Source organism: Colletotrichum fructicola, assembly GCF_000319635.2.
Source record: "Colletotrichum fructicola Nara gc5 chromosome Unknown KSG_Nara_v1_contig08, whole genome shotgun sequence".
NCBI lineage: Eukaryota > Fungi > Ascomycota > Sordariomycetes > Glomerellales > Glomerellaceae > Colletotrichum > Colletotrichum fructicola.
In genome coordinates this window covers 869,633-882,931 of record NW_027094058.1, presented here as the reverse complement: position 1 = coordinate 882,931, position 13,299 = coordinate 869,633, and the positions used below count along the sequence as shown (strand labels likewise).

The window sequence follows — 13,299 nt, the reverse complement described above, 5'->3', positions numbered from 1 at the left end:
ATAGATCGGATTATTCAAGTGACAATGGGAAAGGAAACTCTGGAATGAGGAATGCTGATGAGCAAAATATACTGTTCCATATTGTCAGAATAATGGGTAGACTGAAATTGTCCAGATTCATAGTCTCTGAAGCACCCCAGAGACCACTACAGTCCAGTCTCAATCACACGATTCTTCGCTATGGATTATTCCCATGCCCGACCTGCTTCTTCCCTAGGAGTTCTTGGCGCTTTCAATGCACAATGCGAGTGGTTGTTTAACCGTAACAAGCTTTACGCCTCAAACCAGACGTCGCCCAAGATCAACCGTAGTTTCTGATAGCAGCTCCATGGCGATGGCTCTCCATGAGTCTGCCTGCAGCGATAGCCCGTCGGTGGCACTGAAGACTACGTTTTGAGGATCTGTGTTCGAGTAAACAGGCCACTCAACCTCTACAGATGAGACTGGACATTCGTGTCAGTTGAGCTTGTCTATATGTGCCGGCTATCATGGCATGGAGATACTTACGTCGGTGATGATTCGGCGATTTAGTGACCGCAAACGAAATCCACATTCGGCTCATGATGGTAGCCAACTCTTCAAAACTTTGCTTGGCCTCTGGTGTAGTTGGAAACGGACTCGGCTCCCATCCAACCCCATCTTTATTTCCAAATACAAAGGCAATTTCCTGAGCGTGAGTTGCGCCTTTGATTTGCGGATCAAGGTTGGCTGTTGCTGTGTCAAAGAAGTAGCTGTAGCTTTTCAGGTTCTGGTCTGACCACATCTGGTTGGCATACCGCCGGCCTGCACCTAGCAAAAAGTCACCCATCCAAAGTGTTGCTGCGCCATATTGGGAACCGTATTCTGGGCCTGGATTGGCAAGGACGGTGCCCAGACCCGCTTCTGACGTATCGGCCGACTCATTTTGGTAAGTTTTCAGCCATTCTTGCAGAACCGCGTCGGGGACGACGTGTTGACCAGCCGACTGCTTCATGAACTGGATGAAATCTTCGCTAGTCTCCAGAGGGCCCGATGCATTGACATTCAAAAACGAGGTGCCTTCATTTCTGTTGACACCAATGAGGAGCGGAACTTTGACAAACTTGCCGGTCCTCAATAGCCGAGAGTTGCGGTCCGGTAGGATCTCCCCGTCTATGGTGAAGTAAGGCTGAACTTGAATGCTGGCGGCGTTGAGTGTAGCTGCGGGAACATCTCGCAAGCAGTGCAGAGGCTTGGTCGAGTTCTCGCAGTTAGTCAAACTGAGTATCTTCTGAAAATCCTCCTCCCTCTTAGCACTATCAGGCAAAGCGTAAACAGAGAAGGGGCCACCGCTTTGGGCAATTGCTGCATGGAAAAGTCCATCGTCGCGGCCACCGTACGCGAGAAGGTGGAAGCCTATGGAGCCTGCACCTGCTGACTCGCCCATCAACGTGACTTTGTCTGGGTCCCCTCCGAAAGCCGCGACGTTGTCTTGTAGATACTGCAGCGCCTGGCGCTGGTCATGCAGAAGTACGTTGGTAATGCCGTCCCTTTCTGCCAGTGATCCAGGGAGGAGCCCAAACACCCCTAGTCGGTAATTGAAACTTGCGAAAATGATTGGAGAGCCCATTTCCTGGGACTGTTGAACCAGGAATGATCCGTTGTACCTCGGGTCGCTAGCGCTACCCTCTGCCCAGGCACCACCGTGAATCCAGACCAAAACCGGCAGCTTGGTGTTGAGCCCTAGCCCTGCAGGCCTGATGATATTCAAGAAAAGACAGTCCTCACTCATCCTCGATGTTGATGGCTGACTGAAACCCTCCAGCCCAAGAGAATTTCCATAACAGCTCGCGCCGTACTGGGCTGCACCTCGGGATCCTTCCCAAGCATCGGATGGCAAGGCTCGCTGGAACCTCAGGTCTCCCTCTGGCGCTTTCGCATACGGGATGCCCAGGAAAAATTCTTGGTCGTAATGACTATTGTAACGACCGGTCAATGTTCCGTTGCGCACTTTGACATGGGGCTGATCGGAAAGTGGATGACAGGACGCCGGTAAGATAGCACCAGTTGCTAGGACGCTTACGATGAGCGTGTTGAGAAAAGCAATCATTTTGGAACAAAGGAAAGAAAATAAGTGGCGCGGCTAATGATGATACAGAACCTCTAGAACATACCTCTAGGTTGCCAGCTCAAGCTTTTATCGAAACCCTCTCCTACCCTAACATTGCGGTTTTGGTATCATGACCTCGCTAAAGCTCTTGGCATCAAGTAAACAGAGGAATCAACGTACGGATCAACCAATTCCAGGCATCGAAGCACCCACTTCTGCAGCAATGGAGATATCGGCACTGCAAGATCTCCAAATGGAACGCCACTCGGACACCGAGAGGACTGCCGCTTCCGCCCCTTAGCCGGGAGTTACGAGCAGTGCATATCCATAATGCCACTCGCATCCTAGTTGCCTCTGTTATTCTACTGGATTGCTTTAATTAAGCAATGGAAATCGGGAACATAACGATCCAACCAGCGAGCCCGGCTGTGAGCTAACGCGAGGAAGTGTAAGGATCTGCGGGGCGGAGTTCTAGCCGGACACCGATGAGGATCCACCCCGGCTTTACGGATGCTAAGCGTAGCGGGCATTTTAGGCTTGCGCCATACGTTGAAATCAAGTCTGGATTGATGATGAAAGATGGCAAACTGTTTTATTATATCTACGCCAGGTTCAGCGGAATCATGAAGCAATACAGGTAACTTGACCTGAATGGTCGCTGTTGTGTCACTACAACAATACAGCTAGCTTGACATCAGGCGTTTGTTGTGCAGGGATGACGCATTTTCCTGATCCCTGGTCTAGCATGGTTCTTCATTGTGGCAAGGTATCGGTCATCACCAGTTCTTGTATCTAGACGATATTATCTATGCGTGCACAGGCACCAGTCACGAGACTGGACCGTTGTATTCGGCTTGCAAACTGCGATGACAATTAAGGCTTGCCGTTGCTTCAAATGGGTCTGAAGATGTATCCCGCGCAACCAAATCTGGCCTCAATCTACGTACAATCATCACACTTAATAAGGCGCCGTCAAAGAAGAGAAAGCTTGAAGCGGGGCCTGTAAGCAGAAAGCCTCGTTCTTCCGAGTACCAACAAATTCGAGCAGACGGCAAACCTCTACACATAAGGATACACCGAAAACGAGTTGTTCTTTGAAATAGAAGAGACCCCTGTAGACTAACCTAGTAAGGGGACGAAGTTTGTGGACGGCACAGCTTGACTCGCTCAACCCACTACAGAAGCAATGGGACAAGAAAACCGAGAGAAAAGAACGGGTATTCCCCAGATTATACTTTCTCGGTAACCATTAAACCTACGTAATCAGCAATATGTGTGCCTTCAACCAACCGGCTTGATCTCCTATGCGACGACGACAATCCGGGGAAGGAGACTCGAATGTCCGTCGAGCCCGCAGAGTGCCCAGGCCACGCAAAAGCCTCGAGCTGTATATGAACTTCTACGGCCTGCGCAATGGGTATAAAGGTTGCTTGATTGCACTGCAACACTCTATTTCTCTTCTCCTCATCATCTAGAAACCAGCCAGCTTACCTTCTATTCACGATATCAGCACTTTCCGTCGCCGACATCATGAAGTTCCTCTACTTTACCGCGCTCATCTTTTCCGGCCTCGCTCTGGCCGCGCCCAATGCCAATATGGAGAAGCGTCAGGGACTCGTAAGAAGACGTCCTTGAAAGTCGAGAACAAGTCAGTTGTACCGAGTAAGCTAACATTTCTAGTGTGATTCCTGTGCTCAAGCATGCTTGAGAGCTGGTGATAAGCCGACTTACGAAGAGTGCACCCGTGTTCCGGGCTGCGAATTCGTTTGCAACCCTTAAACTGGCACAGACACATCATGAGTGTCAGATATGGTTCGGAATGAAGAAGAAGACGAGAGGAAGGAAAGCAGACGGTATTGATGGATTGTTGCCTGGGAGGTTAGATACTTACATTGTGGTTCGCCAATTTGGGACAATAGCTGCAAGGAGACTGGAAAGTAGGATTACTCTCGATTACGTCCCAGACCCGGATCGGGCTTTTCAATTGAAAATTGAAGCTTTTCTGTCACTGGATCTTGTAATTTGAATTTATTCATTCAAAACTAATTGCGAGCGCCATAATATTGGGTTTGTTAGCCTTCTCGGCACTCAGGGGCGTCCATATTGCCCGCGGAACGCGTGGGGGCGGATTGTTCGGAGGCGGAACTTCGCGAGTCGTATATCATTTCCAACTCCCCCTTTTCGCACATCGAGATTGCAAACCATTAGTTTTCACCTCTTGGGCTTTTCATAGTCGTCTTTGGAAGTGTAGACATGCTACCACTGTACTGGCTTGCCTCGCTGGCGCTGCCCATCGTTATCGCTGTAGCTGAGGCCAACCATGACGGACAAGATGTCTATATCGTGGAGTTCATGGATCGGGTAAGCCGCCAAAATCTAGATGCTATGTCTCATCCGGCTGAACGACACTTAGATACCATCAACGGACCCGATCTTGGCCCTTGAACAGGGCTTAGCCGGCAGAGGGTTGTCTTGTAACCTTGCACCTCGACACATGTTCACTACTTCGCTATTCTCGGGTGCCTCGTTTACAACTGACTGTGTCCACGACGTTTCTACCTCAGAGGCCTCTGTTTTAAGTGCCCTCCGTGCACTCGATATCGTGCAGAACGCCTGGCCAGCTGCATGGGATACGACGAAGGCTCGACATCAGAGACCAGCGGGCTCCCTAACCAAAGGTTCATCCCAGCAACCTCTTCGAACTTTGAAACGACAGTCATCAGATAACGGCACGATACCAGTAGTCTATCACGACCACGATGTACTCACAACTCACAATGATACGGGAGTCGACAAGCTTCATGCCGAAGGCATCGTCGGCTCAGGGGTACGCATCGCGGTGATCGACACGGGATTCGACCTCAAGGCGCCGGGCCTGGCCAAGACCCGCATTGCGTACAACTACAACTCTGCCGAGGACGCTTTCGACTTTGAAGGTGACAATTGCCTTGACTTCCTCCATGGCACGCATGTCCTGGGCATCATTGCTGCCGACAGCGACGAGCGCCGATTTGGCATTGTGGGCGTGGCGCCGAATGCAACGGTGGACCTGCATGGCCTAGATTCCTGTGACGGAACACGGCCTGGGAATTTGGATGATTTGATGGCGGCTGTCGTTTCGGCAGCCGAGAGAGGGGTGGATGTGATGATGATCGGGTTCAACATCAAGCTTGCTTTTCAGGAAGGTAATGCCACCCAGTGTGGCCACAGGTTCCGTTCTTGATGGCACATGCTAATACTTGATAGAACCGGTCGCCAGTCTGGTCAGTCGCGTAGTACGCAATGGCACCGCTGTAACGGTGGCGTCTTCGAACGATGGCCCCGGCCTCTTCACGGGAGCCTCACCCGCCAGTGGCGAGGGCGTAGCCGCGATTGGATCAACTGACAACTCGGCCACTCCGTACTACACATGGGGCGCGAATTGGACATCTGGCAGTGACCAAGGTGTCTTGCGCTTCGCCCCTTCTTTCCCATCCAACTTTGCCACCAACAACAACCTCACTCTCTGGATGCCCGCTGACCCCGAGAGCTTCCCCGACGGTTGCAACCCCGCCCCCAGCAACTTTGTCCCGCCGGCTGACCCCGCGAATACGGTGATGTTGATCGACGAGGACCACTGCTGGCTTGACCCCAAGAATGCCTCAGCACGCCTCGCCATCAGTCTGGGCGTGCCTTACGTCGTGAGGTATCAGTCCGCAAGCACCACGGTGGCGGACGGCATGCAGTGGGTTCCTAACTTTGCAGAGTTCTCCAGGCGGTACCAGGGCATTGCCAGAATCTCAAACGAGGATGGACAGTTTCTGAAGTCCCAGCTTGCCAAGGGCAGCGTTCACCTATCCTTCCCGAGCGACGTCTTGCAGGCTCAGGAGGATGTCACCTACCGGATCAACGACATCTCCGGAGGCCTGGTCTCCAGCTTCTCCAGTTGGGGTCCGACACCAGAAGGCCGGAGCTATCCCTCATTCGTGGCACCTGGCGAGAACATTCTGAGTACGTTCTTGCCCAAGTACGGAGGCCTTGCGGTAATCGGGGGCACGAGTATGTCCAACCCGTTTGCCGTTGGGGTCTTCGCATTGGTCAAGGAGAAGCATCCCGACTACGACCCCAAACAGATTCTTTCAGTAGTGACGACAACTGCAAAGCCTGTCAAGTTCATCGATGGGAACAGAAAGTCTTTTGACTATCTGGCTCCGGTATTCAGCCAGGGGGGCGGGTTAGTTGATGCGTGGGGTGCGGCCCACGCCGTTTCGCTGGTCAATGTGTCTAGCCTGGACTTTAACGACACCCTTCACCGGCCCTCCTCTCTTGCATTCACTCTCAATAATACCGGAACCGAGACATTGTCTTGTTCCCTGTCGCACTTAGGCGCAGCCTCAGGGTACATCCTCGATCAAGCCAATCCGTACTCACTCACGGAAGCAGAGGGGCACCCCGTTTATGCCGAAGTTGACATCACCCCCTCGTCTATTGAAATCCCACCAAGAAGCGAGGCCGTAGTCTCGGTCTCCATCAAAGCTAGCCCAGCTCTGCCAGATGCAGCAAAGCGAGGCACCTTCTTCGGAGGGTACATCCACATCCAGTCATCCGCCGCTGCAGGAACAAACCTCACAATTCCATACACCGGCTTCGGCACGCCGCTCGTCAACCTTCCAATGATCAATCCCAACGCATCGTATCTTGTCAGCGTCGACCCCGCTACTAACGTCGACAACCGCGTGGAGTCCGGCACAACGTTTGAGTGCTTCTACAACGGCAGCATCCCGAAGCCAGACTGGCCCGCCAGCTGTACGCCCGGGTTTCCGGGATTCAGAAAGACATTCGTCACGCAGAGCCGGAACTATTCGTACGATTTAGTGGATGCCGCCACGGGTGATGCTATCCTCCCGAGGACATTTGTGGGTACCGCGGAGAGGTACACGGAGCCTTCGGCATGGTGGGTCTGGGACGGGTCGGAGGAGGATCGGAAGTATATCCCGCCCGGCCGATACTTCTGGCGCGTCCGGGCGCTGAGATTGAGCGGGGGTGCTGGTGATCAGAAGCACTGGGATGTGTGGGAGTCTGGGAACTGGACGTTGGGTTACGCTCCGGATAGCATCGGGCTGCCGATGGCTTCGCTTTGAGAGCACCAGTGAGATACCTTACCCTCCTCGTTAGCGTGACGGCGCCGGCTGACCTTTAACAGATATCAACACACAACCTCAGTCTGGTTTTCATATTTGGGTGTGGCTGCGAGAAGATTTTCAAAGTGTTTCAAAGGCTGTATTGAAGTACATATATGGCAGAAGGTCAGATTCGGGACCCCCAGCAGCTTATTATGCATGCCATTCCCTCACAATCGTGCGTCAAGCAACGGTTCCCTCGCGTCAGGTGATGTTCGCTTTGATCTAGCATCCGCAGAAGCAGCGCTGGTCACTATTTTACGACGCGGTTAGTATCATCTTTCCCCAGGCCGGTGCGGCAAATGACTTGTATCGCTCTTAGCCAGGTTAGGATTTTTCTTTCGACTTACCCAAAGGCAGAGAGGCCGCAGAAAGGGTTAGTGCAAGGAGCGGTGCAGAAGCTCCTGCAGTCGTTGGGGCTGCTGCATGTGGGCGCGACATTGCTCTGGGGCTCAGGGGCCGGGGCAGCAAGAGCCAGGGCGGCAAGCGAGAGGACGGAGATCAGAGAGAACTGCATATTGAAGGGTGTCTCGTTTAGGTGTGTAAAGATTGGTACTAAGCGATTGCATAGTTGAATTCTGCTGATAGTAGTAGACGTTCTGTTCAGTTCTGATGCCATTTTGCCTCGCCATGTTGCAATCCTTTTATACCAACCTGTACACGCCTTGTCTTCGCGCCCGACAAGAGTCCATAGCCATGGTCTTGGGTTCGGTACATGAGACGATCTCAATTTGATTAAGGTAATTACGATGATTTATTTTTCCATCTTGGCATTTCTGCGCAGCTCCCCCCGGCAGGAACTTAGTTGCGATGACTCGTGCCCGTGGGGTCGATGCGAAGTTGACGCCCGCGGGTGTCTTCCATAGTAGCAGCATCTCCTAAATGGAGAACTCCTCGCCTACAGACGCGACGTTTAGAGACAGAATGCAGTGTAGAACTGTGCACAGGCGTCCTTCTATTGGACCTCTGGCTGCATACAGACGCCCAGCTCCCGAGGTGGGGGGAGTTACAAAGCTGAATCAGTCGTCCGACGTACTCCGCCGGCCAGTTTTTAGGGTTCCTAGCGGACTGCTCCGTGCAAATCGGTTCTCCCAAGGTCAGGATTGACCGCTGACTTAGACATATTAGGGGAGCTCGTAACCAGGGAATCCAAGATGTAATCATATCATCCGAACGGGGTCGTCTTTATATCGATCAATACCTGAACTCTAATCAAATTAAGGCCTTGGGAAAGATACGACATTTCCTTGAACCGGGAGACAATCTGCTGCTTAGACTCTGAAACAGCTTCGTAGGGCCAAGATTTAATTTCTGCCTGGTCTCGATTGCGCCCAGATACTACAGGGCTGAGCCAGGATGTGGAGCATTACAGCGTCACGATTGGCTCAGAGCGGGAAGAAAACACCGAGGCTTATGTCCCCGAAAGGTGTTGAAGACTCAATAACTGAGGGAACCTTCTAGTTGGAGCCGATAGTTCACATTAGGTTTCTCGAAGTACGCGAATGCTCCTAGCCTTAATATCTCCACGTCTCGCGACGTTGTATTCTCCCTAGTCTTTCCCGACGAAGCCTTCAACTAGTAGTGCGACTAGTTCCAAATCCCAGTCTAGCAGGGTACTCCATTGCAGCATTGTCCAACGTCGTCATCAGTGCACCAATAGCCGTTGCAGCAGGTGCCGTCGCAGTGACAGCGGGCCTCAATCTGATCAAGTAGAGTCAGTTGATTCCGACAAAATCATGGCGCTGGCTCCTCGCGCGGGTTCGACTTACAAAACCTCTGGCTAGGTTGCGGTCTCCGGTCGTTGCTATGGAGTTGGCGCTGGCAATACCAGCTACGAGAAAAGAAAGAATGGTAGTAATTCTCATTTTGCCTGTGCGATGAATACTCTGTCTTGATTTTGGTTGTTCGGAATGGTATTAAGGTGGTTCATTTGCTGAACGACACCCAGCCCTTCTTATAGCTGAACTCTGCATCGTGTGTCACCAAGTTTACATGGTGGTCATCCTTCCTTCGGTCGATTTTGTCACCGCAATACGAATGCCTGGTTTAATCCTGTCATCCTCCTTCAACATGGGCGATACCGAAGCAGCAAGACACACAAGGATTGACGTGAATCCTTCGTGGTACAATATCTGCATAGCACACCGATATAAGTTGGCTTCACCTTGGCCCTTCCTTCCGACTAACGGGCCAGATCAATATCTGGAAGGTGAGTGTTCTTGCCGAAAGGCGAAGGATTCACCAGACATCCTACGTGGGCGGCTAGTCTAACGGAATGTCAGAAATCATATGTTTCGATGGCCTTCCTCTTTTGGACCTACGAAGTATCATAATCACGGTAAGATAAGACAAAATACCCCAGACACCTTGTCCTGATGTTGACCGGCGTGATCGCCAAGTCGACTACCTAGCGTGATGGATTCAAAGCCCTGGGCTCAAACGCCCGCGCCAAGAACCCTCTCTCTCCTCCACGACAAGCTTGGTCAAGCTGGACATATCTTTCAATGTCATCGGCATATTCTAGTCTCCTAATTGATGACTTACACATATCCCGAATGTTTCACTAGAGAAAATTGTCAGGTATCAGTCATCCGCTCACGAGAACGGCTCTGTTGCAGCGGCGCATGACCACAACTGAGGATGGATCAGAAAGAACAGCAATCTCGTAAAAGTGGTCGACTACAAGATTCCCAGACCTTTTTCTGTCTCATCCACTGATGACGTTCATGACTTTCAGCTATACCTTTTCGACCTCGCTGACGCCGACGTCGGCTTCTTTCTTGGCAAGGCCACTGCCCCCGGGAGTAATACCCAACTCCTGTCTGATTGCCTCCATACGGCGCATATCCTCCTCTCCTTGGTTGCCACCAAACAGTTTGTCCATCTCCTCAATGCGGACGCCCTTGGTTTCCGGGACGAAGAAGTATACCCAGACGATCAGAAGAATACAGAAAGCTGTGCACAGGGCTTAGCTCATGATAAAGACCAGAGCGGATGCTGCATGACTTACCAAGGAAGAAGTAGAAGGTGCCAAAAGTGATCGCCTCAAGCATTCTTGGGGTAATCAGAGCCACAATGAACTAGAATTCCGACGTCAGATGTCAATCTATGTCGTCTTAGTTAAGGGAACTTACGTTGCTCAGCCAGTTCGTTCCTATGGCCAGGCCCACTGCTTGGGACCGGACGCCAGGAGGGAAAATCTCGGATGGCACAATCCAGTTGACGCACCCAATACTAAATGCAAAGTTGGCGATGTAAGTCCAGACGAAGACCGCGGCAGCCCAACCGGCTGACTTGTTGCTCGCCCAAGAATCCTTGTAGACCGCGTACAGCGTGCCAACGATCAGTTGGGACACACCCATACCGACGCCGCCGATGATCAATACCTTCTTACGGCCCCATCGATCCATGAACATAATGGCTGGAATCGTGGAGAAGAAGTTGATCACGCCCACGACGCCTGTCGCAAGCAGATCAACGGAGTTACCTGACAGTCCAATGTTCTTGAAGATCTTCGGGGCGTAGTAGATGATGGCGTTGATTCCAGTAAACTGTTGTATTATCTGGAGCAGCGCAGCAATAAGCAAGCGACGATTGAGATGACGCACGACGAATAGAGACTTGTATCGCTGGATGGTGAGTTTTAAGCGGGAAGTGACGCCCGGGTACATCGCCTTTGTGGTTTCGCGATCGAATTGAGCGGCTGCCATGATCTCAAGGAGTTCAAGTCTGAGACGAGGATCATCGGAGGGTACACGGCGGACGCGGATCAGTGTTGCTAAGGCTTCTTCCTCGCGATCTGTAGGGACATCATTAGCTGTTTCCATTGACAGCAACAGCCACACAGTACTTGCCCTTCATTAACAGCCAGCGTGGGGTGTAGGGCAGGAAGAATGTGCCTCCTGCCAGCACTAGTGAAGGAACACATTGGAGGGCCAGGGGTAGACGCCACGCTACGGGAGACTGGCTGTCTCCAGTTCCGCCAATATGCTGGGTTCCGTCTGCTTCACGTTAGCTTGCTAGAACGTCTGGTTTATCTTATACGTACAATCCAGCCAGAAGGCAATCATGATGCCCACGGTGATACCAAGTTGCTGAAGCGCAACAAGGCTACCGCGTAGGTTGGGAGGAGCTAGTTCACTCAGGTATAGTGGAACCACCATCGAAAGCTGACCAATGGACAAGCCGGCAATGAAGCGGCCGACAAAGATCATGGGAACATTGATGGCTGCAGCTTGTATGATCGAACCGATGAGGAATATGACGTTCGCTAGGAGAATGGTCCATCGTCTGGAAAGAGCATCGGCAATCGGGCCGTTGACCAAGGCTCCGACCATTGCTCCGAGGGTCAAGACAGCCACCATCCATCCTTGAAGAGTGGCGTCGTTTGCTAAGGTTGGAAATTGTTTGCCCTTTTTGTTTGTTACGCTGGACACTTGTGACTTGGGGAAGATCAGGACGTACGAAGTTATTCATGACCAGGACACCACTGATAACGCCTTGATCATACCTAGAACCATCATAAGCCTGTTGTATAGATCTTGAAAACGCGCCATCCTACCCGAACAAGACGCCCCCAATACTAGCAAAGCATGCTAGAAAGAAGATATATGGCTGTCGGAAGAGCCCCTTGTAGCCTGGAATAATTCAGAACGTTGCCTTGGCGAGGTCGGAGGTAGTTTGTCGACATACCGGCTTCGCCATATGAAACCTCCATGTTTAGTGCTTCGCAAATAATGCGCGTCTCGTGGAAGAGTAAATGTTGGTAGCATATGCAAAAGACGACGAAAGGACCTGCAGGTATGGGATGAAGTCGAATCGTCGGATGGTTCCAATCATCTGATCAAGATCTTCTGCAGAGACCTGGGCACATCCTCACATAATAAAGAAGTCCGCATCGGAGAATTCGTTCCATAAACCACCCCACAATGTGCAACCACACTCTGGAGTCCCGATATTGGCCGGGGAAACTGGGGAAAGTGGAGGATGGCGTCGCCGTGGACCTGGAACCTAGCGTCGGGCGACTGTGCTCCGAGGACCTGGGGAAGTTGACGATGCCCTCGGCAGTAGAGTTCGTCCCATGATCCGTCGGTCCTGCCCACTCCGATATGCTAGGCCCTATATTACCCCAGTCGCGTGACTTTTCTCATATCGAATCATCATCCTGCTGTGGCCTGACGGGAAGAGGGAAGCGCGTCATTGCAAGCGTGATGTGACATTACTATTTTGTTGACAACCGCATCAGCAAACAATCTTGGGGGTTTCTAGTATGTTGTTCTGACTTCTTAGAGCTCATTGAATGGCCTTTCCAGGTTCACCTTGCGGGGGGAAGGGGGTTGGTAGCCCGGTGATAGGTGCCATGCGATGGGTATTTTGATGTTCGCCAACATCTGCCGGCCATGTTGGCCCCTGGGTCGGAAACCCGATCTCGGCCGAACCGTCAAGGATACGGATCCTGGCTTGAGACAAAGGCGGCACCTTTCCGAGGACGCTTCCACGAGCTTCAGACATTCTGCCGTTATGCACAATACGAGAGCTTTTGGGGTCGTAAGCTGGAGGACACTAAAGTATTCTGTACGATTGATGGGAGTAAATAGCTCTGCCAGTGTGAAAAGCATTTTCAACGGATCTTTTCAGAGCCCTTTCAATGCGACATTAGGTTTACATTTTCCATAGCTAACATAATCTTTTAGGTACATAAACCCATACTTACGGAACTGGAGGATGTCTGAGCCTGCCAGATGGAACCAGGCAAAGGGCTACAGCAGGCCGTTTCTGTGTTTGCAGAGGGCAAGAAGTTGTAGCTTAGCGCCTGCAAGATTACACTCAACTACGGAAATACAGACAAGAATTCCGTGAAGCCTTAAGGCCCTGCCAAGTAAAGCAACATATTCAAACAGAAGCTTTGATCTGCACACGGCGGAAACAGTACACGCCGGACTGTCTCCGCCACTTTTGAATGATGCTAGTGGGGCAAGGCCGCCGGACGGGGGACGGAAGGCCGGACACACGGAGTCCCATAATAGGCCGGGCGCACTGCCGTTCCACCTCCAAACAAATATCCCGTGATTT

The 13,299-nt window shown here is 51.8% G+C and overlaps 3 protein-coding genes across 3 annotated transcripts; 1 reads left to right on the top strand and 2 right to left on the bottom strand.

Moving 5' to 3' along the window:
- Positions 1-279: 279 nt before the first annotated feature.
- On the bottom strand, positions 280-2,068 carry LIP2-0 (Lipase 2; the record flags this gene model as incomplete). Its single annotated transcript, XM_032021673.1, has 2 exons — positions 280-443; positions 508-2,068. 2 exons carry the CDS (start codon positions 2,066-2,068, stop codon positions 280-282), a joined length of 1,725 nt encoding a protein of 574 aa, XP_031881463.1.
- Positions 2,069-4,321: 2,253 nt separating this feature from the next.
- Positions 4,322-7,334, top strand: vpr-4 (Minor extracellular protease vpr; the record flags this gene model as incomplete). Its single annotated transcript, XM_066152902.1, has 5 exons — positions 4,322-4,429; positions 4,482-5,253; positions 5,315-7,116; positions 7,161-7,196; positions 7,251-7,334. 5 exons carry the CDS (start codon positions 4,322-4,324, stop codon positions 7,332-7,334), a joined length of 2,802 nt encoding a protein of 933 aa, XP_066007765.1.
- A 2,630-nt stretch (positions 7,335-9,964) lies between these two features.
- Positions 9,965-11,944, bottom strand: ecdD-2 (Major facilitator-type transporter ecdD; the record flags this gene model as incomplete). Its single annotated transcript, XM_066152901.1, has 8 exons — positions 9,965-10,182; positions 10,238-10,307; positions 10,362-11,026; positions 11,073-11,228; positions 11,276-11,639; positions 11,692-11,737; positions 11,789-11,864; positions 11,920-11,944. The coding sequence occupies 8 exons, from the start codon at positions 11,942-11,944 to the stop codon at positions 9,965-9,967; spliced, it is 1,620 nt and encodes a 539-aa protein (XP_066007766.1).
- Between the last annotated feature and the right edge of the window lie 1,355 nt (positions 11,945-13,299).